The sequence below is a fragment of the Notothenia rossii genome (assembly GCF_949606895.1).
Source record: "Notothenia rossii genome assembly, chromosome: 4".
Taxonomy (NCBI): domain Eukaryota; kingdom Metazoa; phylum Chordata; class Actinopteri; order Perciformes; family Nototheniidae; genus Notothenia; species Notothenia rossii.
Genome location: NC_136902.1, coordinates 20,860,860 through 20,887,785, shown reverse-complemented (window position 1 = coordinate 20,887,785; position 26,926 = coordinate 20,860,860). Strand labels below are relative to the sequence as shown.

The 26,926-nt window shown below is 41.5% G+C and overlaps 2 protein-coding genes across 5 annotated transcripts in view; one reads left to right on the top strand and one right to left on the bottom strand.

Annotated features, from left to right (window-relative positions):
• Positions 1-1,591: 1,591 nt before the first annotated feature.
• Positions 1,592-3,915, bottom strand: birc5b (baculoviral IAP repeat containing 5b). The gene is made up of 4 exons (XM_079676358.1): positions 3,659-3,915; positions 2,682-2,791; positions 1,927-2,044; positions 1,592-1,829 (listed from the first exon to the last, which is right to left on the bottom strand). The coding sequence occupies exons 1-4, from the start codon at positions 3,782-3,784 to the stop codon at positions 1,743-1,745; spliced, it is 441 nt and encodes a 146-aa protein (XP_079532484.1). The 5' UTR covers positions 3,785-3,915; the 3' UTR covers positions 1,592-1,742.
• Positions 3,897-26,926, top strand: part of znf385a (zinc finger protein 385A) — a 64,856-nt gene continuing 41,826 nt past the window's right edge. Inside the window, exon 1 of one of the 4 annotated variants that reach the window (XM_079676351.1) lies at positions 3,897-3,982. Coding sequence is in view for 3 of the 4 variants with exons in the window: in XM_079676347.1 (XP_079532473.1) it covers positions 10,089-10,101 (13 nt within the window). In the remaining variant the exon portion in view is untranslated. Of the gene's footprint in view, positions 3,983-9,891; positions 10,102-16,152; positions 17,064-26,926 lie in introns of those variants that run through there. The other 3 variants (XM_079676347.1, XM_079676349.1, XM_079676348.1) reach the window with 3 other exon arrangements.

The following is a 26,926-nucleotide window of genomic DNA, read 5'->3' as shown; positions in this document are numbered from 1 at the left end:
ATAGATGCTGATGAGGGGAAGCATTGGAGGAGGGTGGTGGGAGGAACCAGGCGCAGGAGCAACAGATGGGGCCTGATGGAAAGCTCAGGTTGTAAACTTTCTGTTGGTAACATCTGTCCGTTTGTCCATCTGCTACATTCACTGTTCAGTTTGTTTAGCGGAAACTCATTAATTAGACAACAGAACCCTTGGTCACAGTATATTAATTAAATCAGAAAACAACCAAATCCATGTGCAGTAATGCAATGCTGATTCCTATTAAGTGAATGACTAATTTTAAATACATTTTGATTGGTTTATACTTAAAACTGCTTAAATAAAACTGGGGTAAGGGAAAACATATGAAGCCAAGCTCCCACCTTAGTTATGATCCAATCAAATCAACAGTGTTGCACCATTCCCACAGATAAGCCAACATATCACATCTGTGCCACTGAGGGATAGAAGTCATGCTGATCTCTTTGTTCATTTTCTGGAGCACATAAGCAAGTGGATGGATGTATATAAACCCTGATTGGAGTTGCATTAGCAATTACTGTAAACACTCCTTATAATCTTCACACATGCAAACATCACATCACTTGCCTTACTGAATGTCAAACCAACATCTCATCAGTTAACCATTTGAAATTGTATTCTGGTAGCTAAATGCATTTTAAATCAATTATATTGGAAATGACTGCAACATGTGAATGACTGAGGAAATATCTCGCAACAGCATAGACTTGGGAATATAAAACGCACTCCCTGAAAAGTTGAATAATAAAAGTTTCATTAGAAATGTTACATCACCTAAGGGTACTTATTTGGCTAAAAATAGTCTCACTTCAATTTGTGCTGCAGCACGCAGATAAAGGAGAATTAAGCAGCTGATCTGGGCTCAGTAGCCAGAGTGTTACATTAGACATTAATCCAGAACAGTGGAAGGTTGGAGGAGGGATAGCATCTTTTAATCCTGCACTCCATCCAGCCAAGCCTATACCACCACTCAGGGAGAGACTCAAAATGGAGCCAAACACCTTCCATGTCTGCATAAAAAAAAAAAATCAAGAATTTTCACCAACTTTGGCAAATAATATTCATGTTAGACTTTTGTTCTTGAAAAGCAAAATAAGAGCACCGAAGCAATACAGTGCATGGAGCTTTCTTCAAGTGTTTAGGGCATGAGCACCTTTTTCACAATTTCCATTGTCAGCAGCAGTACCCTTAAGGGTTTTTTAAAATCTCAGTTCTTCTCACAGGGTTAGGCAAGTGTCCTGGCGAGCCCGCTCAGTGCACACTGTCCCCTATATGTAACAGATGTTAGTGGGGCAACAGTTGGTATTGAAAGGGAGGGGCTTCAGGCCATCTGTCCAGGGTCAAGGTTTGAAAAGGGGTGGTAGAGATGGTGGCACGTTCAGGAAAATGGTAAGTATTTTGTTGAAAAGAGGGAATATAGCCCACATTGTAATCCTGGTCAATGTGCGCTTTCATTTCAGATTTTCTTTGTGAAGGTTTTGAGATTGGGAACTCCAGAAAGTGTGTCTGTGACTTAAAAAAAAGGCAGGTTTAGAGCTAAAGCACCATCTTGTGGTAGAATACAGTACTACAATTGAAGAGTAATATTTGGAACAACTTTATTGATATGTCATACTGCCATTAAATACAAATATTTAGTCAAGACTAAAAGCTTACGCTACACCCTTAAGATTAGTGTTGCAATAAAATGACACAACAAAGACAGGAAGTTTGATTTCAATCAGTTAAATGTCAAACTGAGATATAAGTCTCCCAAGGGTACGGTCTATGTCCTCCCGCAAATATGCCATCTTCTTGTGACAAATTTTTTTCTAGGGGAAAAAAAAGCAGAGTGTCAAACCACCACTGTGTGAATATTCAAACAAAACTTCACTGCACACAATCTACACAGATTTCAGGAACACTCACAAGGTAGACCTTAAGCCTCTCTCTTTCCATATGATAGAAATCAGCCGCGGTCATTTCAGTGAAATCTTTTTTCGAGGTTAAGAATCCACAGTTCGGAGAGCGTTTCAAGTGTTCAGACCTGGGCAGAGAAAATGTTACGGAAGAAGTTAGTTGAAGGGTCACAGGGGTATTTGCTTTAACACGTTCCTACCATCTATGGTCACTAACAATAACCAGCCACTACTGAGCAACAACGTCTAGTAAATGTATCATAATATAATGTAATCTTAGATAACAAACATTTGGAATATGTTTCATTGTGCAGAAACGTTTGCCCATGTGGGATAACATTAAGATTATCTACAGGAGAATACATGTTTGAAAGAAATAGAGAATGGCCTACCCTAATTATATTTGTAATTGTCATCTGCAACTTGAAGTTTTTTTTTTCCCCCTTAAATAAAGACAATTCAATGATAATGTGGTGCATTTCAATGAACCAGAATGCAGGAAATTAGGTGTTTGAATATCCAAATTGCCTGGGGAAGGACAGCTAAATCTCCTCTGCTTGAATTGTCTTGCCCCATGTTGAAATTAAATCTAAATCTTTCGGCAGCCTCTTTTCTTGTCATTCACCTACGGTCATGTTCTTTATATAAAAATGTGTCTTGTGACAGCAACACAGTGATTCCGAGGAGAAAATATAATCTTCAGTGACTCAAAGCACCAGGATATATATAAGATAAAGGGTTATCTTATAGGAATGCTTTCCTTACATGGGATCATCATCTGGCTCCCAGCCCTCAAGTTCGATCAGACAGAAGAAACAGCACGCCACATCAGGCTCATTCTCACTGGGGCAGTGGACAAACCCAGCCTTGGCCATCTGCAAAGACAAACAAATCAGTCACAGATTTCATAATGTGTACCCTGTAACATAAAGAGTTTTATGAGCTAGTAACTCAATGACAAATATAAGTTGATATGTGCAAGAACAAAAGAACTACATAGCTGCAGGGGAATTAGTGTCAGTGTGAAGTAAACGTTCGGATGATTTGGCTCTTGCGGGGTTAAGAGCTGGTAGCATGAGTGTTGCTCCTTAAGGGAGGTGCCAGCAGCCCATCCATCATGAAAATACTAGGGTGGGCAAAAGGAAGGGGCTATGTGCACCTGACACCTGATGCAATGAAACTGAAGCTGACACCTGCTTAACTGTAAATCACAAGTTGTCACAACCTTAGATGAAAGCTGTTGAGAATGTAAACAAGGTTTGGGTGTTTCAAAAATAATTGACCAGTCGAGGCCATGTGTAGGTTAATGAACATCAAGGTTTTCAAAGATCTTAAGAGCCATCTGACACATCCAGAGTAGAAATAGAAGAAAATTCCACATGAACTTAGTCTGACCTTGTGTTGGCCCTGTCTGACCTAAGTGCACTCCAGTAGCAGAAAGAAACTATGTACATTAACTTAAGCATTGCAAGCAAGCACTGTACCTACAGTACAATATTATGGTACTTTATTTGTAATTTCCACCTTTTTATACATTTCTCCACAAGGTACATTTTGGAAGTCATGACGGTGTCATTTACTCCACTACATTTTCTTGAAAGCGTCAGGTACAGTAACTTTACTCATCCACATTATTAAAACAAAATTAAGAAAAAGTAATTAACTATGAATCAATTGTTTCTGAATGTATGCTATAATTAACTGCTGCGATTCCTCGAGACACAGAGGCCTCCAGTCCTTACCTTTTCAGGAGTGCAGTAACAATCCTCTCTAAATGGCCAGTCTACATAGCTTTGTTCGCGTGATTCATAGGAATGCATTTTGTCAAAGGCGGCAAACCTGGTGGACAATACATCTATGCTTGTCATAACTCCAGCAGAAAAACGGCCTCAACTCGAGTTATTTCACGGTGTAATTGTGGACGGTATCCTAATGCTGACGCTGCTCTGACGCGGCTCAGGTGTTTCCAATTTGGCCTGATTCAACTCGTGTTCAGGGGGGGGGGGGGCGGGGTTGTTCTGGCTGGGGTCACGGGACGTCACTCCACCCACACGAGGTCATATCAGGTAGGCTACAGGAACTAGCAATAGGTAGGAGGGTCGAGCCCCTACACAATTACAGATTTTTAAAATGTTGCTTTGCTCTTTATCATTATTCAGTTAGTCGTTCTTCACTTTTCAGATGTGTTTGTTTGTTATATTCTTCATGTAGGACGACCGCAAGACAGCATGAGGTAGCCTATAATGTTTTTGTTTGTTTATGTGTGCGATTGAGATTTGTCGATTGAGAGTTGTTTTTGTATGGAGCTATTTCAAAGTCATAAGTTCTGATCATTCAAAAAAATGCAATTTATTTGAAAGTTCAAGTTTTTATCCTGAACTTTGAAAAATACTATGATGTATTCAAAAATAAAAATAAGAATTTGAAATCATTTTTCAGGTGGAATATTATCTTTGATTCAGTTCAGCAATTTTTTTTGAATAAAATATTTATTTTCAGATTTCACTTTTATATTTTGATATTTGAATCCTTTTTTTCAGTTGCAGATTTTTCGTTTTCAGATTCAAAACAATTATTTTTTCAGTTTCAAATCTTGTTTTTTCAGGTTTCACATTGCTTTTCACCTTCAGATCGTCTTTCACTTTCAGACCTTTTTTTTCGCTTTCAGATCTTTTTTTTTCGCTTTCAGACTTTTGGCCCTGATGTTGCTTGGGGGGGCGGGGCTTAGCAAAGAGTAGTTTGGCATCCTGACTGGCAGGCCTCCCTCTGTCATGTTGCCTTCAAGGTTGTTAGGTAGCGCGAGAAATATAACTCAATACTTTCTATACACTTTACTCCCGTGATTGGTGGTAAACTGATACCAGCGTCAAAGTTCTTTTAAGCAAGCTGTTGAGCATCGTAATTGGCAACAATCAAGGTATAAGAGCAATAAACTGTGCTAGAATGTGAAATTACGTATCCGCAATCACGCATTGTCCTTCCCCACTTCCACGTAGCGCCATGAACGCAGCATAGTATTGGCTTGGTTTTTGCGATCAGAATCAGATTACCTTTATTAGTCCCACAGGGGATACATTTACATTGTTACAGCAGAGAAGAGCCAAAGACAGCTTAATGCTACCTAAAGCATGCATGAAAAAAGTATTAAAGATTCAAAAAAGAAATTATATATTTTAAAGTTACACATTTTACATAATACACACCCTGTAACAGTTCTGCGGATTTAGCAGCACAGTTTTTAATGGCATATTTGCACATATTGCAAATAAAAGGAAAGGAAAGGAGCCAGTTGAGGTGGTTCGGGCACCTAGTTAGGATGCCACCTGGGCGCCTCCCTAGGGAAGAGAACAAGGGGTAGACCTAGAACCAGGTGGAGGGATTATATCTCTTGGCTGGCCTGGGAGCGCCTTGGGATCCCCCAGTCAGAGCTGGTTGATGTGGCCAGGGAAAAGAAAGTTTGGGGCTCTCTGCTGGAACTGCTACCTCCGCGACCCGACCACGGATAAGCGGGAGAAGATGGATGGATGGATGGATGGACATATTGCAAATATTGCACATAGTTGGTATTTATCAACAAGAGATGTTATAGTCTGAGTTTTTTTGTGCGGGGTCTAGAGGCTGTGCTGGTTGTATAGTCTGACCGCTGCAGGAAGGAAGGACCTGCGGTATCTCTCCGTGAGACAGCGGGGGATGGCGTCAGGTCCACCAGAACAACCTGCTGGCTCGTTGCGGATACGTAATTTCAGATTCTAGCACAGTTTATTGCGCTTATACCTTGATTGTTGCCAACTACGATGCTCAACAGCTCGCTTAAAGGAACTTTGACGCTGGTATCAGTTCTATTTCCAACCTATCACGGGAGTAACGTGTATAGAAAGTATTGAGTTATATTTCTCGCGCTACCTAACATCCATGAAGGCAACATGACAGAGGGAGGCCTGTCACTCAGGATGCCAAACTACTCTTTGCTAAGCCCCGCCCCCCCAAGCAACATCAGTGTCAAAAGTTTGAAAGCGAAAAAAAAAGATCTGAAAGTGAAAAAAAGATCTGAAAGCGAAAAAAAAGATCTGAAAGCGAAAAACGATCTGAAGGTGAAAAGCAATGTGAAACCTGAAAAAACAAGATTTGAAACTGAAAAAATTATTGTTTTGAATCTGAAAACGATAAAAATGTAACTGAAAAAAATAAGGATTCAAATAAAGAATTATTTTTTCAGTTTCAAATCTTGTTTTTTCAGGTTTCACATTGCTTTTCACCTTCAGATCGTTTTTCACTTTCAGATCCTTTTTTTTCGCTTTCAGATCTTTTTTTTTCGCTTTCAAAGTTTTGGCCCTGATATTGCTTGGGGGGGCGGGGCTTACCAAAGAGTAGTTTGGCATCCTGAGTGACAGGCCTCCCTCTGTCATGTTGCCTTCATGGATGTTAGAAAACTGAGACCAGCATCAAAGTTCCGTTAAGCGAGCTGTTGAGCATCGTAGATGGCAACAATCAAGTACAAATAAACTGTTAGAATGTGAAATTATTTATCCGCAACGAGCCAGCAGGTTGTTCTGGTGGACCTGACGCCATCCCCCGCTGTCTCACGGAGAGATACCGCAGGTCCTTCCTTCCTGCAGCGGTCAGACTATAGAACCAGCACAGTCCCTAGTAGACCCCGCACAAAACAACACAGACTATAACACCTCTTGTTGATAAATACCAACTATGTGCAATATTTGCAGTATGTGCAATATATATATGCCGTTAAAAACTGTGCAATATATACCTGGCTGCTAAATCCGCAGAAAGGTCACAGGGTGTGTATTATGTAAAATGTGTAACTTTAAAAATATATATAATTTCTTTTTTTAATCTTTAATACTTTTTGTATGCATGCTTTAGGTAACATTAAGCTGTCTTTGACTCTTGTCTGCTGTAACAATGTAAATGTATCCCTGTGGGACTAATAAAGGTATTCTGATTCTGATCGCAAAAACCAAGCCAATACTATGCTGCGTTCATGGAGCTACGTGGAAGTGGGGAAAAACAACGCTTGATTGCGGATACGTGATTTCAGATTCTAGCACAGTTTATTGCTCTTATACCTTAATTGTTGCCAAATACGATGCTTGACAGCTCGCTTAACGGAACTTTGATGCTGGTATCAGTTTTGTTTACCACCAATCACGGGAGTATTGTGTATAGAAAGTGTGTAGTTGTATTTCTTGCGCTACCTAACATCCATGAAGGCATCATGACAGATGGAGGGCTGTCACTCAGGGTTCCAAACTAAGCCCCGCCCCCCGAAGCAATATCAGGGTCAAAAGTCTGAAAGCGGAAAAAAAAGATCTGAAAGCGAAAAAAAAGATTGAAAGTGAAAAACGATCTGAAGGCGGAAAAAAGATTGAAACCTGAAAATAAAAAAGATTTGAAACTGAAAAAAGAATGGTTTTGAATCTGAAAACGTAAAATCTGAAACTGAAAAAAACAAGTATTCAAATATCAAAATATATATAAAAGTGAAATATGAAAATAAATATTTTATTAAAAAGAATTGCTGAACTGAATCAAAATAATATTCAAACTGAAAAATTATTTAAAATACTTTTTTTTGTTTTGAATACAACATTGTGTTTTTCAAAGTTCAGGATGAAAACTTGGACCTTCAAATAAATTGTATTTTTTTTGAATGATCAAAACTTATGACCATGAAATAGCTCCATATATTACCCTCTCGGATATTATGAAACAAATAACGCATCCTCAAAAGTATGGAGAAACCAGCTCGAGTACGCTAGAATTTGAAACGCAGCCGAAAAAAATCTGCCCCCTCCTCCAACACACACGAACGCGCACATGACCAATGAGGGCACGAGATAAGTTTGTGCACGAGATGGGAAGACTGAAAGGCAGGTAGGCCATCCACTTATTTGGTCGTGCTTTTTACAGCGCCACGGCTTCCACAGATGAACATTTTTTTAATGTTTTTATTGTCAAAGCATTTAATGTATTCATTGCTCTCGGGATGTTAAGAGCATTCCATGGAATATAACAAAAAGTCTTTCTGAAGTGAATTACCTACCCCACCTTTAATTTCGTAGCAAACCAAAAAACAAAGTGTAGCAGGCTGACAAACAGGTATATTCCTGAGGCTTTTTAATACAACATACATTTTTCCTTCACCCACTGATGTACTGAGGTTACTTTATATTTGCCAATTTAATTTGCATGATAGAAGATGAATTTTCCCCAAATGCAGTCAGAAACTGTGGTCCTCATTTGGATAACTTAACACCCCCTGCTGGCAAATAGGAGAAGCTCAAGGTCAAGGATGTTGTTTGCTGTATAGTGTTTTTGTCTTGTTATCAGTAGGGCTGCTCGATTATGGCAGAAATCATAATCTCGATTATTTGGGTCAATAATTGATATCACGATTATTAAAAACGATTATCCATTTACTTTGAAAACATCCATTTATTGAAAAAAAATTGAACAGTATGTTTTTAACAGTTGATTACCATGAACTTTAAGTATAATTCAACTGAAAAAATAATTTAAAATAATTAAAAAAATAAAAAATAGTTTTATTTCGATTACGTTGTTTTCATAATCGTTGCAAGCCAAAATCGTAATAGCGATTAAAATACGATTAATTGAGCAGCCCTAGTTATCAGTTAGCTATCCAAAGGATGCTGAGATTAATGCTGTGATGATTAATTATTAACTTTAACCCTACATGTTCTTTATGTCTGAGGAACAACTTATATTAAAAACAATGTCACATCCCAGATGTGTATTAATAAATGAATGCATGACTACAAAACCATCACACATTTTCAGGCATTCTTATTTAAGCTATTCTTATTTCAGTCTTGAACTGCAGTTTACATCTAGCAATATTTAAGAAATGCAAAAGTAAACTGAGACATAATAGCCAGAATGCCAACTGTCCGATTAAATGTGTTGTATAAACTTCACAAGCCTGTTTATTACTGTTGAGAGAAAGGGACAGTCCTGGTGTTCGGTGTGTTCCTGTAACTCTACCCCTCAGGCCCCTGGGTGCTGAAATGTGCTTACAACTGTAAACTGCTGTCCCTTTCCCCTTCTAACCTTATCTTCCAGTAGAGTGCCTGGGGGAGTGCTAAGACGCAGTGTGCCTGCTTATAAGGCAGAGAGTGTACATTTTTTTGTGTATAATAGGCAGCTGCTTTTGAGGGGTTGCAGTGTAAGAGCTTATTGAGCCAATGTCCTGGGGTGAATTGGACTGTACATTCAATGATATGTTTATGTGGCTCTAAGTGGCCTGTATGGTGGGTAGCTGGCTGCAGACATTGTAGAATAACATCTAGCTCTGAATTTACACATGTGTGTGTCACTGTTGTCACTCAGCATTTTTCCACATGTAATTTCTTTCTCTCAACATTGCTGAACCATAGGTGCAATGTTTATATGTTCACAACCACATTCTCTTTTGAGCATGGGGACATCTTCAAATGTCTTGTTTGTTCCTCTATATATTGAACAGTTGCCTATAGTGAAATGTTTGTGCAGTTGAGAGATTGGCAAAAAGGGCACATAAAAGCCATTTATAGGGTAGAAAAAGTGTTCTTTGTCAATGTACTGTCTTTATGGTCCGTTATGAGAGACAGTTTTGCAACTTTTTGAACTGATCATTTTGGTTGTATGATATGTTTGATAACAAATCACCTTGCCTGATATTTGGTACTCCTTATGCCTCTATTGAAATGTGATTCTTCCTCCTCTCATAGCCTCTCTGCTTCTGCCTCTCTCAGCAATCTCTTTCTTCTGACACTACTGTCCTCACTTATTAAGCTCTGCCCCGATTAGCTACTGGACTCAGTTTTGTTTTCACACGGGGTCGAGAGTAAGAGGGAGGGAGGGAGGGAGGGGAGAGGATGTAGAAAGGTGGAGGGGGGGTGATAGTCAATGTGTTTGTGGTTTCTTTTTCCACATGTCCTTTACATTGCCAGCGTGGCTGTAAGGTTGTTGTTTGTATACACAGCTCTAGGAATCTTTTTGAGAAAATTGAAGATTTTTCCGGCCTTTTTTCTTTCATCTGACCTGTTTAATGCTGCAAGAGATTTCATTGAGGAAATAGTTGTTTCTTGTGTACCTGCTCATAGTCGGAGATATCAGTCACTCACTGAGGGCGGCAGGAGGACTAGAGGTGCAATGTGGAGCACAGGTAAGAAAGGAGCCTATTACCATCTGCTTCCACTGTATATGTCTGCTTTCATTTAAAACGATTTTAAAGTTCTGTCTCTGTGGGGGACTCTTCTTTTTGTTCTCCCATCTAGTGTTTGTACAGTCAATTGATTATTGTGTGAGCTTTTGTTTACATCATTATGCGTGGATGGGAGGCGATTGTTGCTGCGTGTGTTGTCGTCTTTTTATCAGAGGGTTGTGGGTTTGATCCAAGCCCTTGCTGTCAACATGTCGATCTATCCTTGATACTTAACCCCGAGTTGCTTCCGATGGCGTGGCCAACAGTGAATGAATATGATGACTTCTAGTAATTAAAGCACTTTGAGGGGTCGTAGGGACTGGATAAAGTGCTATACATTCCATTTACTGTAGATGCAGCACAAAATGCACACGTTTCAGATGTCTTTGTGTAAGACATGTTGTTTCATTCTTAGTCTTCATTTTTTACTCAAATACACACACACATATATATATATATTCCAATGGAGTTGACAAACTGTCCTGACAGCTCCAACTGTCATCTGCTGCCCTCACTCCCAAACTGAACAGCGCACATTTAGGGCGAAGCAAATCTTGTGTGTGTGTATGCTTTTGCCTGCATGGCTTAATAATAATGTTGATGTTTTCATGCTGGTGAGTGCAGCATTTGCAATTTGTAGTCCCAACAAAACCAGATAAAAATACGATGTCTAATGTCGGAAAAGTGTGTCTACATTTCTTCCACTGATGTAATTGACTCTTGACATCATGAGATTATTTTCATCTGCCGCATCACCTTCAGCTAAGGAATGTCCCAAGTTTTAGAAATAGACTGTTATCTAAGAAGATAATTACTGCTAATTTCTGTTGTCTAAAATACACACAGCATTGCCTAATAATGTCTAAGAATGTGTCAACCTCAAGTATTTGGTCTATAAGGGTAGCATTACAGAATTATAGGAGAGGAGTTTCAACAAGTACAAACTGCAAGAGGTTATGGCGCAAATGTGTGATCCGAATGTGGTTGGAGAGAAAGACATCCTGTCCTCTGGTGCTGGTGTAAAAATGTCAAGGACGTGTGAGAATGTGACAGTCAACATCAACATTCTCCATCTCTGTAGCCCGGCGAGGACAGGCACACCCACCTGTGCACACATAGTCACACATCCTCAAAAACCTTTAGTCTCTCCATTCCCTTTTCTCTCTTTAAAGCTTTATTGAAATGGAATTGTTGCTTGAGCATAAACACAAGGAAATCATACATTGTGTTATTCTTTGCTTAGGCTTTTTGTTAATAATTGTTTAGTCTAAGCAGAATACATTTAATTTATTCATACAATTTCAGAAAGCAATGAAAATCATAATCCTTTAAACACAGGGGCATCTTCAAATGTCTTGTTTTGTCTGATGGAAATGTTAAAGCCATCAATATTCAACTTACAATTATGTTATGCCAAGAAGAGCAGCACATTCTTGCATAGATTCTAAAACTATCACATTTGTGGCAATTTTGCTTGGAAAAAACCTTTTAAAAAGTCCATTTAAGTCAACATTCACTTTTTTGTGAGATGGATTGTCCATGATGACATTTTATTCTATGTGGTTTTGCAAGTCTGTATATCCTCAAAGAGGGATCCCTCATCAGTTGTTCTCCAAGAGTTTTATTAAATGCTCACCGTTTGATCTGAGAACCCTAAGAGTGATAAACACTCAGAAATCATTTGATCATCACTTTTACGAGAAGGGATGTTTTAATTTATAACAATATCCTGAGTTAGTTTATAAGGATACAAAAATTCCACGTGTAACAATCGAAACATGTTTATCCTGATTTATTAGTTTTTCCTGGTGGGAAAGGAATGCACAGCAGACAAACTGTACAGCTTGCCACATTTCCTGCACATGTCCACACCTGATCAATAGTCTAAATTTAGTGAGATGATTATCCCTCACAGCTGAAAACTGATATGCTCAACAGCTAGCTGTCAGACTAGCAGGCTCAGGCTACTTCAAGGGGAAGGCAGAGGTCCTTCCATTTGTACTGAGCTGGCTTGTTATATGCTATGCGTGCTCCCAATGTAACCATTAGATACAGCGTGATCACAACAGGCTCAATATTTGGTGAATATGAGGACGATTCCTTTAAAGTTTCTTAAGAATTAAATATCTAATGAAGTGTGATTTATTGTGTGGTAGCTCTAGGTGATGCGTTGCCACATTATGCGGGGATGTGCAGGTATGCTGGGGCCTGCCTTACCTCCTCACCTTTGACCTTCATAGGCACTCTCTAAATTCCCCACCACAGTGCCAGCAGATACCCAAAGGAAAGCATTTTACCTGGGTGTGGATGGGAGATTTTTTATTACATCATACAAACACACTACAGAAGAAGAAAAGGGTGAACTAACAATTCTGGAAAGCAACATACCGCCTGCGGACCCGGGCTTATGAAATACGACCAGAATTTATGATCTACTGCTGTCGCATTTGACACAGCATTTTAGCTGTTGTGAGGAAGTGAGTTAAAGTCTCTCTAGCAGATTTCAGTGAGTGTAGATTTACGGTGTATTTTTCTTTGCAGGAAAGAATGAAGAAAACAGATCACAGAATTATGAATGAAGGAGTTTGATGTCTTTCTCCCTCAGGTTTGATAAATCTATCCCAGGCTGTTGTTGCACATCAGCAGAGTCCTTATCAATCCTTCACACTCAGCAGTTATCCTTTCACATTTGACCTGCTGCACTCAGGCTCAGTGCACTTTGCCCAATTCACCATTCCGCCCATAACATTAGTTTCAGAAAGGATACTGGCCTCAGCTACTTTGTCAAGTCGGATGTAAAGATAGTTTTCTGCATGAGTAAGGTATTTCTGTTCCAGCCTGACAGCACATCAATGCTGTACCAGCTGTGCCTCGTCTGTTTGGTTTCCTTATTTAACCGTGTGTTGACATGACTCTAGAAACAGACTAGCCTCTCAGTTTACATTTTTCAAGACTGCTGGCTTATACCAGGATCACTAAAGCTGTAATATTTAGACATATTTCAATAGTCTGCTTACAGTGAATTAATTCTGTGTTGACATGTGTAGACCAGCAGAGGGCAGCAAAGTTAACCACATATCATCATCCATACTCAGCAGACTGTTGAGTCCTCTCTCTTGGCTTTTATACTTATATATATATTCGCTTGTATTATTCAAACAGTAGGGGTTTCCCCTCAATCTCTGGACAAAAGCTGTTTTCTATCAAGGGTGACCATTTTGTATTAGTGAATTAGGCTCATGTTAAACTGAGGGCAAAGGTAGAGTAAAGGCCATGTGGTACTTAAGGTCATGGTAGGATAAGCCTCCAGAGGATAAGTCAATACACAAATAACAAAACCAAGCCTGTCTGCATGTGTGTTTGTGGGTGAAAAGGTTGCTGACCAGTATTGTCTTGCTCAAGTAGCAAGGTGAGAAAGTCATGTACGTTAGTGGATTCCATTGGACTTCCTCCACCTCCCTCCCAATCATTCAATATGATGGCCCAGAGGAGCAAACCTCAACCATATTGGACATAGCATAATAAGAAAGAAAATGAAAGACTTGTATGTTTCATATTGCTGTCTTAAAGTTGGAGCCTTTCTTGTACTGGCGTCCCCTAAAGCTTAGTGAAATACAGGTTAATTTGTCCGTCCATTCTATTTTGTTATTGTGATTTGTCCAGTGATTTTCATCTCAGGGCCAACATATTGTATTTTGATTGACAGTGTTTTTGTTTTACTCGTTTTTAATAGTAAATGGAAATCTTTTTCACATTTCATTAAAATTAACGAACAAAACATGGACAATTTGTCTTTGTTCATCATACAGTTCAACATATATAAATGATAATAAATTAGTGTTTCGAACTGTTCTTTAATATTTTCCCGGAAATTCTTTTGGCTACAGAACTGGAAAAAAAAGCGCTACCAGATACTCTACTCACGTTTGAAGGCATTTGTGAGCAAGGTAGCTCTAGCAATTCAAGTGAATGTAAATTAAATAATATTAGTTCATTTGAGATACAGTACCCCCTGTGGCCACTTAGGTCTCATGATGTCTGCCCATTCAAAGTTGAAAGAGTTCTGCACATCATCCATTGATCGGTAGCCAATAGCAAATGGAGGGACTAAATAGTCAAATGTCCTCCCCTCTTCCCTTTTTCTTCTTTCTGTTTCTGTCCATCACTTCTCTAATTTACCTGTCCCATAATGCCATCTGTCCTCCCACAGCGCTGTCCCCTGACCCCCTCCCCGTTCTTACCTATGGATGATACAGGATCTCCTTGCTCCGATTTCACCCTCTCATCATGACATCCATTAAAGTGGCGCGGGGCCCTGGGCCCCCGTTGGCCCGACAGCACATTAGCACTCGGCCCATTGAACGCCAACAAGGACCGCTCTGAATTATTGATACCAACACAACTAATGAGGAAACCCTATCTCAGCTCTTTTGCTGACACACACACACACACACACACACACACACACACACACACACACACACACACACACACACACACACACACACACACACACACACACACACACACACACACACACACACACACACACACACACACACACACACACCCACACACACACACACACACACACACAAATGCTCATGGAAGGACTTGCACGCATAGCCGTATTGATGATAACTTTAGTTACAGCTGGAAGTGACCCATTTTCAAAAACTAATATTCTCAACGCCCAGTCCATTTCCTGAAGACACTATGTGTGTTTGTGAGTTTGATCCCAGGGGCCACAGGCACAACTTCCTTTTCTGATGTGTGTGTTTATCCTTTGGCACTATCAAATATTTGTTCCACTTCTGTGAGTTCATTCTTTTCTATGTAAATCTGCTTATTACTGCCGCAGGTGTTAGACACTGGTAGCGGTTTTGAATGGTGTAGGTTTTTTCACCTTTGTAAAGAGCACCATATAAGTTTATAATCTGCAAGATTTTGTGTGGGTGTTTGTGGCCCCTAAATCTACCAATGTTTACATACAACAGTGTAAATATGTGCAGTAGAGCTGCTGTTCGGAGAGGTATTGGAGGTGTCAGCCAGCCTCCTTAGTATTCACTCCAACACCCTGTGACTCACAGCCTCAGCCTGAGAGCATGAGAAGGGTGGGGGGGGTATGGAAAAGAGAAAGAGAGAGCAGGACAAGAGGAGGCTATATGAACATCAGGCAGCATTTTCTGTAGCCCCAGGGCTCACGTGTTTGTATCTGTGTGTTTGCAAGCATGCCTGCCCAAGGGGATTAATTTTTTGACAGTTTTGTTAAGCCTTTTCTTAAGCATTGAGCTCCTCAATTACATCGTGGCTGTGTGATTTTTAAAGGTCTCTCTCTGGCTATCTTGCCTCTTCACAGGGGGAACTGGAGAGTGAAAGAGTCATGCTTGGGCATGACAGCAGACGTTGTTTGAGTGGTTTCTTGGTGTGGAGGAAGTGGAACATAAGAAGCTGCCTGTAAAGCTACTCTCCAATTAGTTGCTGCATTGCTTTGGTCCACAGTTTAATTCTCTGCAGCCCGTCTGCTGTGTCCGACTCGGTCTGTCTTAGTCTCTGTATTGCATCCTCCCGGTTGTCTTTTATTGTCACTCCAGGTCTCTTCATTCCTCTGTCACTTTGTATTTAGTTTAATCTTTGCCCCTCCTTATTCTGCTTCCTCCGCTCTGTCGCTTTCTATTCCATCTCTGCTTTCTACTTGCCGCCCCCCTTCCACTCCCAGTCTAAATTCCATCCCTTTGATGAAAATAGTGGTTGGTAAAATGCGTAACCTTGCCTGGGCAGGTTAAGAAATGGAGGGAGGAAAAGGGAGAAGGACAGAGCCAGACAGATAAAAGGTTAATCCTTTAACAAGTCCTCATACATGTGGAGTCAAAGGATAGAGAGGTTGGATTAAGAACAACACATAAACAGATCTGACAATCAAGCTCTCCATCAGGCGGAGATCGCGGAGAAAATAGGGGAAATTAAAGGGATTTACAGTGGTTGGAGGAGAAGACATTTCCTGTCAAGCTCCGTCGCTCCTTCATGACTTCCACTCTGCATGATGACAAGTGTCTGCTGCTGTTGCCATTGGTCGAGGCTGCCACCAATCAGAGCAGAGGCATGTAAGGTGCCTGTAGGTTATACCCAACCCCAGAAACAAGAAGCATAGAGAGGAGAAACAGCCAGAGTGGGAAAGGGAGTTTGTGTTTTACTGAGAGACCAAATCAGACGTCGGCTTTACAGTGAATTGAAGACCTCTCCCCTGGAGCTCGCCGTGAAATGACACCGTTAAGAAGAAACCGTTTGACAGCTGTATGTTGGAGACCACTGCAATTTCTCCTGACTGCTGTGGAGAAGAAGATCTTGGCTTTGTAGCCTCCCCTTGTGATTGGCTGCCACAGTTTAGGCTCCCCCTTCTCTCTCAGACTCCCCTCTTCTCTCTCTCTCTCTCTCTGTCCTCTGCTACTAACCCCCTCCATACTGTCCTCAGACTTACCTGAGCCACAACTGCAGAAACGCTGGACCCCCCTCCTCCACACACACATACACACACTTGTGCTCTCTCTGTCTCTCTCATACACGCACACACACACACACACACACACACACACACACACACACACACACACACACACACACACACACACACACACACACACACACACACACACACACACACACACACACACACACACTCAGCTTTTCACCTGGAGAGAGCAGAAGCAAGGGACGGCATGTGCAGCAGCAGCAGCAGCAGCAGCAGCAGTCTCTCCTCACATCTAGTGCTGCCTCTCTGAGTTGCCTCTTTCTGGAGTGTGGAGAGGAACTCTGAAAAGAGATTTTGGAGCCATTGTCTCTTGGCGAAATCAGGCGAGACGGGGGCAGTGAGGGAACACTTGTCAACCCAGGGACACCAAAGGCAACACACATCATGATTTTGGGTGAGTTTAAGCTTTTCGGTGCACAGGATTTTAGAGAGGTCAATCATGATCACTAATCCCTACTTCAAATTGGACACCAGCTGCTCTTTATTAATAGTGTGTTCTGTTTAGTTTTCATTCCACACAGACATCTGTCAATACTGAGCATTGGGATGAACCTTTAAATCATGGTTATCGGTGTAATTACAATATTAGTGTGCCATTAATATGGCAGGTGTGAGTGATGACAGGGAAGGTCAAAGTGTTATGTCTGGACTGTGTCATTATAGGATGTTTGGTCACGTGACCAGGCGCCATGTCCTGCTAAAAGAAGTGACCAAGATGGTTTCATACCTTCCTTCTGATAACTGATAAATTGCAAATTTATACAAATAATTCTGACAGAATTCTTTGAGTTCATTTGTATTTCTTTAGGTTATTTGTTCCACTTTTCTTCATAACCATTCCTTTAAACCTGCTTACCAATAATAAGCAAACAGGTCATTACACAAATGCCATTAAAGTTAAGACAAACATAAACTATTTGGCGCTTGGTTTACAGCATAGTTTAGCTTTTAGATATTTAACAGGGTTGTTTTGTTCTTAGTCACCAAGCACTCTCTTCTTTAGTATTCTGGTCTCATAGTGGCCGTGTCTGAGAGAGGGGATTCTGTGTTGTCTCTGTGCTCTACATAGTCAGCTTGTTTGACTGGGGATGGGAGCTTGTAAGTCCAGCAAACAACCCTGGGTGTGCTGCTTTGAGGATAGGATAAAAAAGAACATGCGTGTACGTGTTTAATAAGCAACGCGTGTCAGCTTGTAATCATCTTCTAATTTGTGTATGTGTGTGAGACTGTGAGGTGAAAGTGAGTGCATTTGTTTCAACTGTGTGTGTTGCTGTGTTCTCTGCCACTTTATTTTAACCATAGGTTTTAACGCATGCCTGAGCTGATTCAGACGCAGCTCTGCTCCTGTGCTCTCCCGGCAGACATATTTTTTAAGCAAACATCTCTAATGGTTATAGGGAGTCATGTTGCCGGAGGTGTGCGAGATGGGAGTTGAAGTGTGCACATTGAAAGATTCCTGTGAGCTAAAGGCTCAAATTGAGTTAGTAAAGTTTATGTTAAATAGATAACTTTCTTACAATTTTCCCTGTTACTTGTTTTACTTTGTTTAGTTTATGCCACTAGACAAAAGGGAACATTTTCCTGTCTTGAGCCTCATTTAACAGTTAGACAAGCACTGTCTTGATCAGAGTCCAGGTGGTAGCTGCTCCCGTAAATGATATTTGGCTGAGATGAGCCCTCACCCAGCTGTCTCACTTTAACAAACAGTAGGTAGACTAGCTTATGAGAGCAATGGTTTGAGCGAAGGGTAGTTATTAAAGTGCGTCTATTTTACCTGTTAGCACTACAGTTATTTTAGCAGTAATAAAACATGGAATGTGACTTCTGTTGCACCATGAATTCCAAATGCTCCAAATATGTACGTCCGTTGTACACCCCGCAGACTGAATGATGTTTAAACAGTGGTAATGTACTGTGGCTCAGATTCAACAAATCGGTGTATTTTTCACAACATCTGCCAAAAAAGCTGACCTAGAGTTTTCTTCATTAAGATGTCACTTAGATAGGAATCTTCTTGCATTACTTCCGAGATTTTCCAGTGCCTAGCATTCTGCTCTATTTGAGCGATGATGTGGCTGCTGAGTGATTTGACATTTCTGGCTTTCCTCCTCTGAAAAGGGTAATGTCATTGTAATGACCTTTACAATTTGGATGCTGGCTGATCTGGACCTCCAATCAGCACATTTCCTGATTCAGCTCACTGATATAAATCTGCAAGGCTGTGATATCATATCACAGACACATGGCACTATATATCATTAAAAACAAATTGATAATAAAATGTGATATGTGAGCTCAGGTGTGAGTACGCCAGGGTAAACCACATCCCCTCATTCCAGCTGTGTCGGTATGGCTATTAGTCTTTCCCTGTCCCCTGTTTTGTATGACCTTGAGAAAACAACCTTTCCCAGTGCGGCTCTGTCCTTCTCGTTGTATCCAGTAGTCCATGATAACTAGCTTTGTAGGCAACCCGGGCCCCTGGCAGAGGTCTTTGGCCGCTGTGATAGCGATGACAGTCCTGATGCTGATAATAGCAACGGATGTGTGGTTGTGCTGTACCGTGAGCTTTATACAAAGCCGCGTGCAGCCAGCAATTCTCTCTGCCTGACATGGGCTCTGCACCAAGTTGGGGGTATGGGGCTGATGCAGTGTATGCATTTGCGTATTAAATGTTTGTGCATTTTATCTAGGCAGACAACAGAGCCAAGCTGCAAGAGAACAATGGAAAGCTAATAGAGAACATGATCGCCGGGCTCCCGTTGACGTAGAGCTTCTCGATTGACTGTGGAGTCATTGTGATTAGCCGCCATGTTGTCTAAACAAAATCCTCCCACCGTTTCAGCTCGCCTGGAGGGAGCTCCTGTATGGAATCCGCTTTAGATAAGAAGCGTCTATAATGTCTTCTCACTGTCACCCAAAGTGACACATGATGATGGTCGGACAAACATTCCTGAGACATTTTGTCACCTCCATCCCAAAGTTTTCTGGGGAACCTCAGTCATGATGAGTTAATGTTTGAATTGTCTTACCTCTCTTGTCTGTTGAAGTCAGAGCTGACCTCCGGAGCTCAGGGCCGTGCAGTCTATATGTCTCTTTGTCTTTTTGTCTGTGTGCCCACTACAGCCCCATCTGTCTTCATAACATCTGTTCACCTGTCTGCATAGTGATTGCTCATTCTATTCAACGAGCTCTGCACCCACCCCCCCCCCCCCCCCCCCCCCCTCCTCTAAAGGGCTGCACTCAGCTCAAAGAGACACAGGAGAATGCGTCTTTGAGCACGTCAGCAGTTTTTCACTCCCATTTTCATTTGCTCTCTTTGTTTATGTCAATTTGACACAGTAATTATAGCTCTTAATGAGCAAGATATCTGGTATGCATGGCACAGTTTTTTCCGTTCGGCTTATTTGCATATCCAAGATATAACTGGTAGACTTTGGTGCAAAATGAATTTGTGCCTTCCGCAATGAAACATTGGCACCTGTGAACTGTAATTATCACTTAACTAATCTGCAAACTCAAGGCGAAATTGGTTGTTTAGTTAAAACTCAATGTGCACTCTTTGTTTTCATAGCGTCAGGGACACTGGCTCTAAATTGCAGCTAGTTGTTTGTTATGCAGAATATTCTGTTTTCATTCAGAACATTTCTTCTGACAAGCGCCTGGGCGATTGTGATTAGTGCTTTGTGATGAGAGTAGAGTTCACTGCACTTGACCCAGTTTACCTTTCAATAGCTCCTCAATGTGGCACTGCACTCACTGAGAAATAATTATTCCAATAATCCTAATTTAAAATAGATCACATATCCCAGAAGTGATCTAGTGTGCAAGGTCACAGTGAAACTCATCTGAAAGAAACCTGTATTGTTTGTGTGTGATGATGTGGGTCTATGCATGTGGATAGGTATAATTGGCAATAAAAGAAGCACTTGTTTTCTTCTCACTTCTTTCTTTATGTCCTGCTCACTCCTGGTTTGTGGAGAGGACTCCTCCGTCATGCCACTACAACAGTTCTCTCACTTCTTCCCCTCCTCTCCTTTCTCTTCTTTATTGCTCCACTTGTTTATGCTGGAGTGACTGTGTCAGCAGGTTGTCAATACCGTCTGTAAGAGACTCTAATAAATAGGCCTGTTATTGGACTGGTGGGAAGGCAACCCATTGTGTGTGTGTGTGTGTGTGTGTGTGTGTGTGTGTGTGTGTGTGTGTGTGTGTGTGTGTGTGTGTGTGTGTGTGTGTGTGTGTGTGTGTGTGTGTGTGTGTGTGTGTGTGTGTGTGTGTGTGTGTGTGTGTGTGTGTGTGTGTGTGTGTGTGTGTGTGTGTGTGTGTGTGTGTGTGTGTGTGTGTGTGTGTGTGTGTGTGTGTGTGTGTGTTCATATGTGGGTTGCTAGGGAGCCACTAGGGGCTGATGGTGACATTTGATAGATGGTGTGAACTTGGGGGAGAGTTGAGCAGGAGGAGAGGGGGACACACAATCCTCGCTGCATCTGGACAGATAGAGCAGGTGGAGGTGTCTGTTCAGATCTGACTCCCACTGCAGTGCCCTCTGTTAAAGGTGGAGTAGGTACGTTTGAGAATCCGGCTCGAGATACACTTCTTGTTATATTCCATGGAATGCTCTTAACATCCCGATAGCAATGAATATCTTAAGTGCTTTGACAAAAAATCCATAAAAAAATCATCTGTGGAAGCCGTAGCGCTGTAAAAAGCACGACCAATCATTTGAGCCGGCCGGGCTAAAATAACTGGATGGCCTACCTGTCTGTCAGCCTTCCATCTGTGCACAAACTTGTGTCGTGCCCTCATTGGTCATGTGTGTGTTCGTGTGTGTTGGAGGAGGGGCTCTGTAAGGAAGTGGCAGATTTTTTCCGGTTGTGTATTTTCAAATTCTAGCACACTCAAGCTGGTTTCTCCAAAATTACCTACCCCACCTTTAAGCTTTATTCACTAAAAAAGTAAAGGCAGAACTTTGCAAAAGCGTACATGGTTTAATTTTTGTTTTTTATTTGAGTGGAGGTCTTTTTTTTGTACACACTAAATGTAAACATGATGCAGTACTTTCATACACTTAAATAAAATGTTCAGTTTACGCGACACACACCAGTGCATTCACCTGCTTCCACTAACAGCCCGCTGCTGTTACCCTGTGATGCACAAAAATGCACCTGTGTGTGATTATTGGTGTCACATTAGTGCATTCACCAAGGCAGCCTGGCTGACTACTTGCGTGGATTCCTGGGGCTACAAGACACCTGGGAGTTGAAGCCTGGAAAATGTTCTGTATGCTTCAACAGTCGCCCTGATCACAGAGTGGAAAGAGGCACAGTTGGTTCTTCACACTGCAGCTCTCTAGGGTTTGCAAAAAGCCACTATTGCCTCTATTGAAATAATCATCATCTACTTTACCGATGTCTTTGCAATACTTGAAAGAATCTGACATATCCTTTTAAGATTTTTATTTTCAATTGCCTTTTATTTTGTTAATGTCTCTCTCGGAAATTCCTGCATTTAGATCTTGGGAACTACAAAGAGTCTAAGATTTGGATGAAGTATTAACATCTTTTAATAAAATAAAAGTAGAATATTATAGTCAAGTAAAAGTCTTGCATAAAAAAATATAAAGACTCAAATAAAATTCATGTTCCCCAGATTTGTAATCAATCAATTAGTCATTTGTAACAGTTACTGTCTAAAACAGACTATTTACTAAATGTTCATCTTTGACATAGCACATCTGCACTCTTTTGCCCTTGCATGTGCTGGATTACCTTGTGTCAAACATTTGGCCTCTTATAAATCTCTAGAGACCAAAAATCTGGTTTTATTATTGAATGCTTGCATTGTTATCAAGTGTGCACAACATTCCTTTTGTCTTCTCCCTATAACAGAAAGGAATTTAGAGAGATAGACATAGGACAGCTCAGTGACATACCTGTCCAAAGGCTTTTTTTATACTAAGGCATATCATACTTGCCTCAACAACAAACTATTCATCCTGTGCATGGCATATTACTTAAACATCCTTAAATCTTAATTTGCATTCTATGAAAAACATTAGTTGTTTATCATAGTTTTTCTTTAAACCGTTTTCACAGATGTTTTTGATACTGTTACATCTCAATGTGAGGGAAACGGCCTTTCGATCCTCTATATGTCTATATGTTTTGTACATATGGCAGAGTTGACTTTTTTTTTTACTGTGACTCAAATATAGTCCAGAGACCAACAATGTTTATGGACTTAATCAGGTTTAGAATTGCACATGTTGTACAAGTGAGGGGTGCACTGTAGGGATATGAAAACACACACATCAACGAGCCTTAAATGCACTCTTACTTGACCCTTTTTGTTTGTATGGTACACTGTATTATTTCCAGGTGCATTTCATATTGCTTTTCTATAAGGAGAAATCATGCTGCTGCAAAGGTAGAAAACAGCAGCATGTTCAGTCCATCTTAAATACAGCCCTTGTCATTTCTTTTTCTGCTCATTAAAAGTCAAAAGTCAAACTGCTTTATTGATCAACCAATGCGATAATTCAGTAACAGCGTTGGAGGGTGCATGAATAACAATTTCCAGCGGCAAGGCATAAAAAGGTTGAGCAAAGCTTACGTTTGGCATCGATAGATGTTGCATTAATCATGCTTGCTCTATTTCTGTTTGCTCAGAAGAGAAGAGGAGTAGAAGAGGGGGTGGAGGGTAGAGAGGGGGAGAACGGCAGACGGATAAAATGGAGTTAAAAGTGTCCTCATGAAAGAGAATTAGCTCCATCAGGCTCTGGGGGGAAGAGGAAACTCCTCCGAGTGCTGTTGAGATAGGGTTTCACACAAAGACCAAAAGGGAAATCAATTCTCCTTGAGATGCGGCAAGGTCAATTCACAGGTGCATGGATAGAGAGGAGGAAGCCAAAGGGAAGAAGGAGGAGAAAGTTGATGGAGCAACCAAAGAATGGTAGAGCGGGATTGAGCAAGTTGTGTAGGAGGAGAGAGACTTAAGGGAGCATTGAAGGGATAAAGGCAGAGAGGAAATGAGCAAACAGCGAGAGACTGGATACGGGGTAGGGTGACGATCTTTCGGCTAAAGCTGGCCTAAGGGGAGGAATAGATGCTTCCTTCCAACATTAATGCATTGAGCTGCAGTCTGTCTGTATCATCTGACTCATTCAAAGAGGAAATGTGAGAAGTATATCTGAGACACTATTGGGAATTTCACCCTACAGCCCTGCATGAACTTTTTTATTTATTACCACAAGGACATCTCCTCTGTGACATCAGCATTCCTAACATCCCTCACCTTCCTACCACATGCAGACACACAGGCTGAAAGACCGTACTAGCTTCAGCTTCTTAGAATCCTTGCGCTAGCTTGTAAGCCTTAATGTTACATGAACAGCTCAAAATAGCCTAAATCTCCACCCTAACGCTTCCCACCTGTCAACTAAATCTGTTCCAGTGTGGTTTTTTATGGTGGCTGATGTGATGCAGAAAAGCGTGGTGATAAAACTGAAGTAGTTTGAGCTCAGACCTGCCCTATGTTGTATCTTGCCCATTGACAGATATAACTGAGTCAGTGAAGCCTCGATAGCAGGTATGGGATTTACGTGGCGCTGGGCTTGGTGCAGGCGTCAGGTATGCACACCTGTCTCCACACAAGTCCTTTTCTGAACAAGCTGCCCTACCCCACAGAGAGAGAGAGAGAGAGGAACAGTTTTTAGGGAAGGAGGAGAAGGGGCTCTGCCAGGACCTGCACCACAGCTCCCTGCACCTGCCTAGGGGCAGCGTGGGGAGGAGGGAGGGAGGGAGGGAGGATCAGGAGGGTGAGTTGCCAGAGGTGTGGATTAGAAGGCTGTAAGGGACAAAGGGGTAATGCAGTATCTGAGGTCAACTGTTCACAGTCTGTTACTATACGTTTGTTTGTATCTTGTTGCTAGAATTCTTCACATTTTTGTACTTGAGGAATTTGGTTTTTCTTTAATGTCAGTTCTTATGTTCATTTAGTAGAGTACATTTCCCCTCCTGTTAGTGTCTTCTGATGCAGTAGTAGTCGGTATAATGTGAAACACGGATGGGTGAACTCCTGCTTTAACATAGCTCTCAGCTAACACTGAAACACAGACAGTGGCTGCTGATGTGGTTCAAAAGAGCACTGATGAATTGTAACAAATCAGAGGCAGAGAGGAAGGAAAGGAAACAAGCATTTCCATAAAATTAGCATAGCTGGAATCGCTGCAATTGGCCCAATGAGACAGGAATAACAGCATAAACATAAGCCACTTCACATTGCATTTTTCACATCTGAATAATGTCGGTTAATGTTCTGGCTTGTAGTGGGTTTGCTTATTAAAGAAACCTCGGGCATGTAACAGCATGTAGAAGTACAGCAGTAGCCAGCCCTTATACATTGTAAAAGTAGGGTTTCTGCCTCCATCCTACATTTTCTCATTTGTGCCTGTGATGGCTTGCGTAAATGTGAGATTGTTTTTACAGTAGCACTGAAGATGGTTTTTGTCTTTGTGCTGGGCCAATAATCACCAGCCAGCCTCCGCCACAAATCTTCATTAGAGGATTAGCCGGCAGTGGGACAGCTTGTGCTCCTTAGCTTTTATTGGTGGCCCTGCGTCCACTTCTTCCAGCCTCGGCTTCTCCTCTTCCTGTCTCCTCTGCTTAAGCATGTGAACACAGCCGCATGCTCTCCTGTGAATCACACTTACACCACATGCACAGCAATACATGCACTTTTTCTTTATTTTCTCAGTCTTTACCCTCCTCTTTCTATCTCTGTCTTTCTCCCACATATGCTCAGACCCACATGTTCATAATGCTTACACATCCTGTCAGTTTGTTCCCTCAAGGTGCATCAGCTGCCCGGTGGGTACTCATACTCAAGACAAAACAAATTAAGGTCACAGTGGGAAGAGTAGAGCCAGCATAGCCAGGATCTGCCAAGAGTGTGTATGTGCGTGCCTATATCGCTTTGTCTCTTCTGACCTCTAAACAGTGGCATGACTCCAGAGAGAGCTGTTGTCAAATGGCTCCTGTCCCACTCAAAGGAAAACTGACCCTCACTGCACCATTTTGCAGGATAAAAGGTGCCATCCCTCCCTTTGAATTCAGGCTAGAAAACAGAGTGAAGAATGCTCTTTTGAAGGCCCTTTGATATCACCTGATGAAGACTAAGGGATTAGATTCCCTCTTGTGCCTGCTGGGAGTGTTGTGACTCATCTCGCGCTGTTGATGGCCCATCAATGCTCCTCTGATATCTGAGGGTTTCTTTCTTTTCATACACTTTGGTAGTGAGCATTCAGCAGAAGTCTCTGACGAAGTCTCTGACACCTTGTTGGAACACACTGATGTCCTTTTTGTCTACACCGCAATAGAGAGATCGTTTTTACATCTTCATGTCCTGTTGCCTTATTTGTCCTCTTTCTACCCTTCTACCTTTCAGCACTTGACTAGAGTAGATGTGTCCAGAAGTTCCACAGGGCTTGTCGCTGCCAGCCGGGCCTCAGACCTCCCCTCAAGGGCAATATCGTATTCTGCCTGACTGTGCGCGCCTGTGTAATCCATAGCTGCAGGGAGGGTGACCTTCACAGCAGGCAGCGACACAGCAGGCTGCGACACAGGGAAGAGGACAGCCTGGGCGAAAAGTGTGCTGGGGGCAGGACATGGAAAGTCTTAGATAATTACCCTTTCAAATTACACTCTCTTCGTGGTTGCATGGCAAATTGAGTGTTTAGATACATTGTCTTTTTGACTACTTAGTTGCTTCTATTTAATCCTTTTAAGATACTGCGATATCAAACAACCTCTTATAAAGTATAGCTTAATTTTGAGCTAGTCCTGTTGAAAAATAAATCGTTACCAACTGCCTAGTGTTAAAGCAGCATCCTGCAGTTTTCTCTGTCTAGGGAAAAAATAGCTTTATGTCATAGAACATTTAGTGTGCATCCAATGCACCCTGCTGCCTGAGTAAAGGTGAAGCCAGAGCCAGAAAAAGTTATTGACAGTTATGTGAGGAGATGACGCAGCCAAATAAGTCCCTGCTCATGAATGATGCATGTCCCCACCGGCCCTGATGGAGAAAGAGAGCTAAGCTGGATGACAGCTGGGATGCTGTGTGTGCATGGTGCAGAACAAGGTGAAACTCTTTATGGTACAGCCCAGCTCGCTCGCTCTCTCTCTCTCTCTCTCTCCATCTCTCCATCTTCACTCTCTTTTTCCCAACTTTCCTTTTCATTCACATCAAAATCATGAGTTCTCAGTG

Bases quoted from the DNA above. Each gene is read 5' to 3' on its own strand.
- birc5b (XM_079676358.1), bottom strand. From the start codon at position 3,784: ATGACAAGCATAGATGTATTGTCCACCAGGTTTGCCGCCTTTGACAAA. The intron at 2,792-3,658 runs GTAAGGACTGGA...TTGTCTTTGCAG, and splicing joins GTTACTGCACTCCTGAAAAG to ATGGCCAAGGCTGGGTTTGT. The intron at 1,830-1,926 runs GTGAGTGTTCCT...TTTTTCCCCTAG, and splicing joins AGAGGCTTAAGGTCTACCTT to AAAAAAATTTGTCACAAGAA.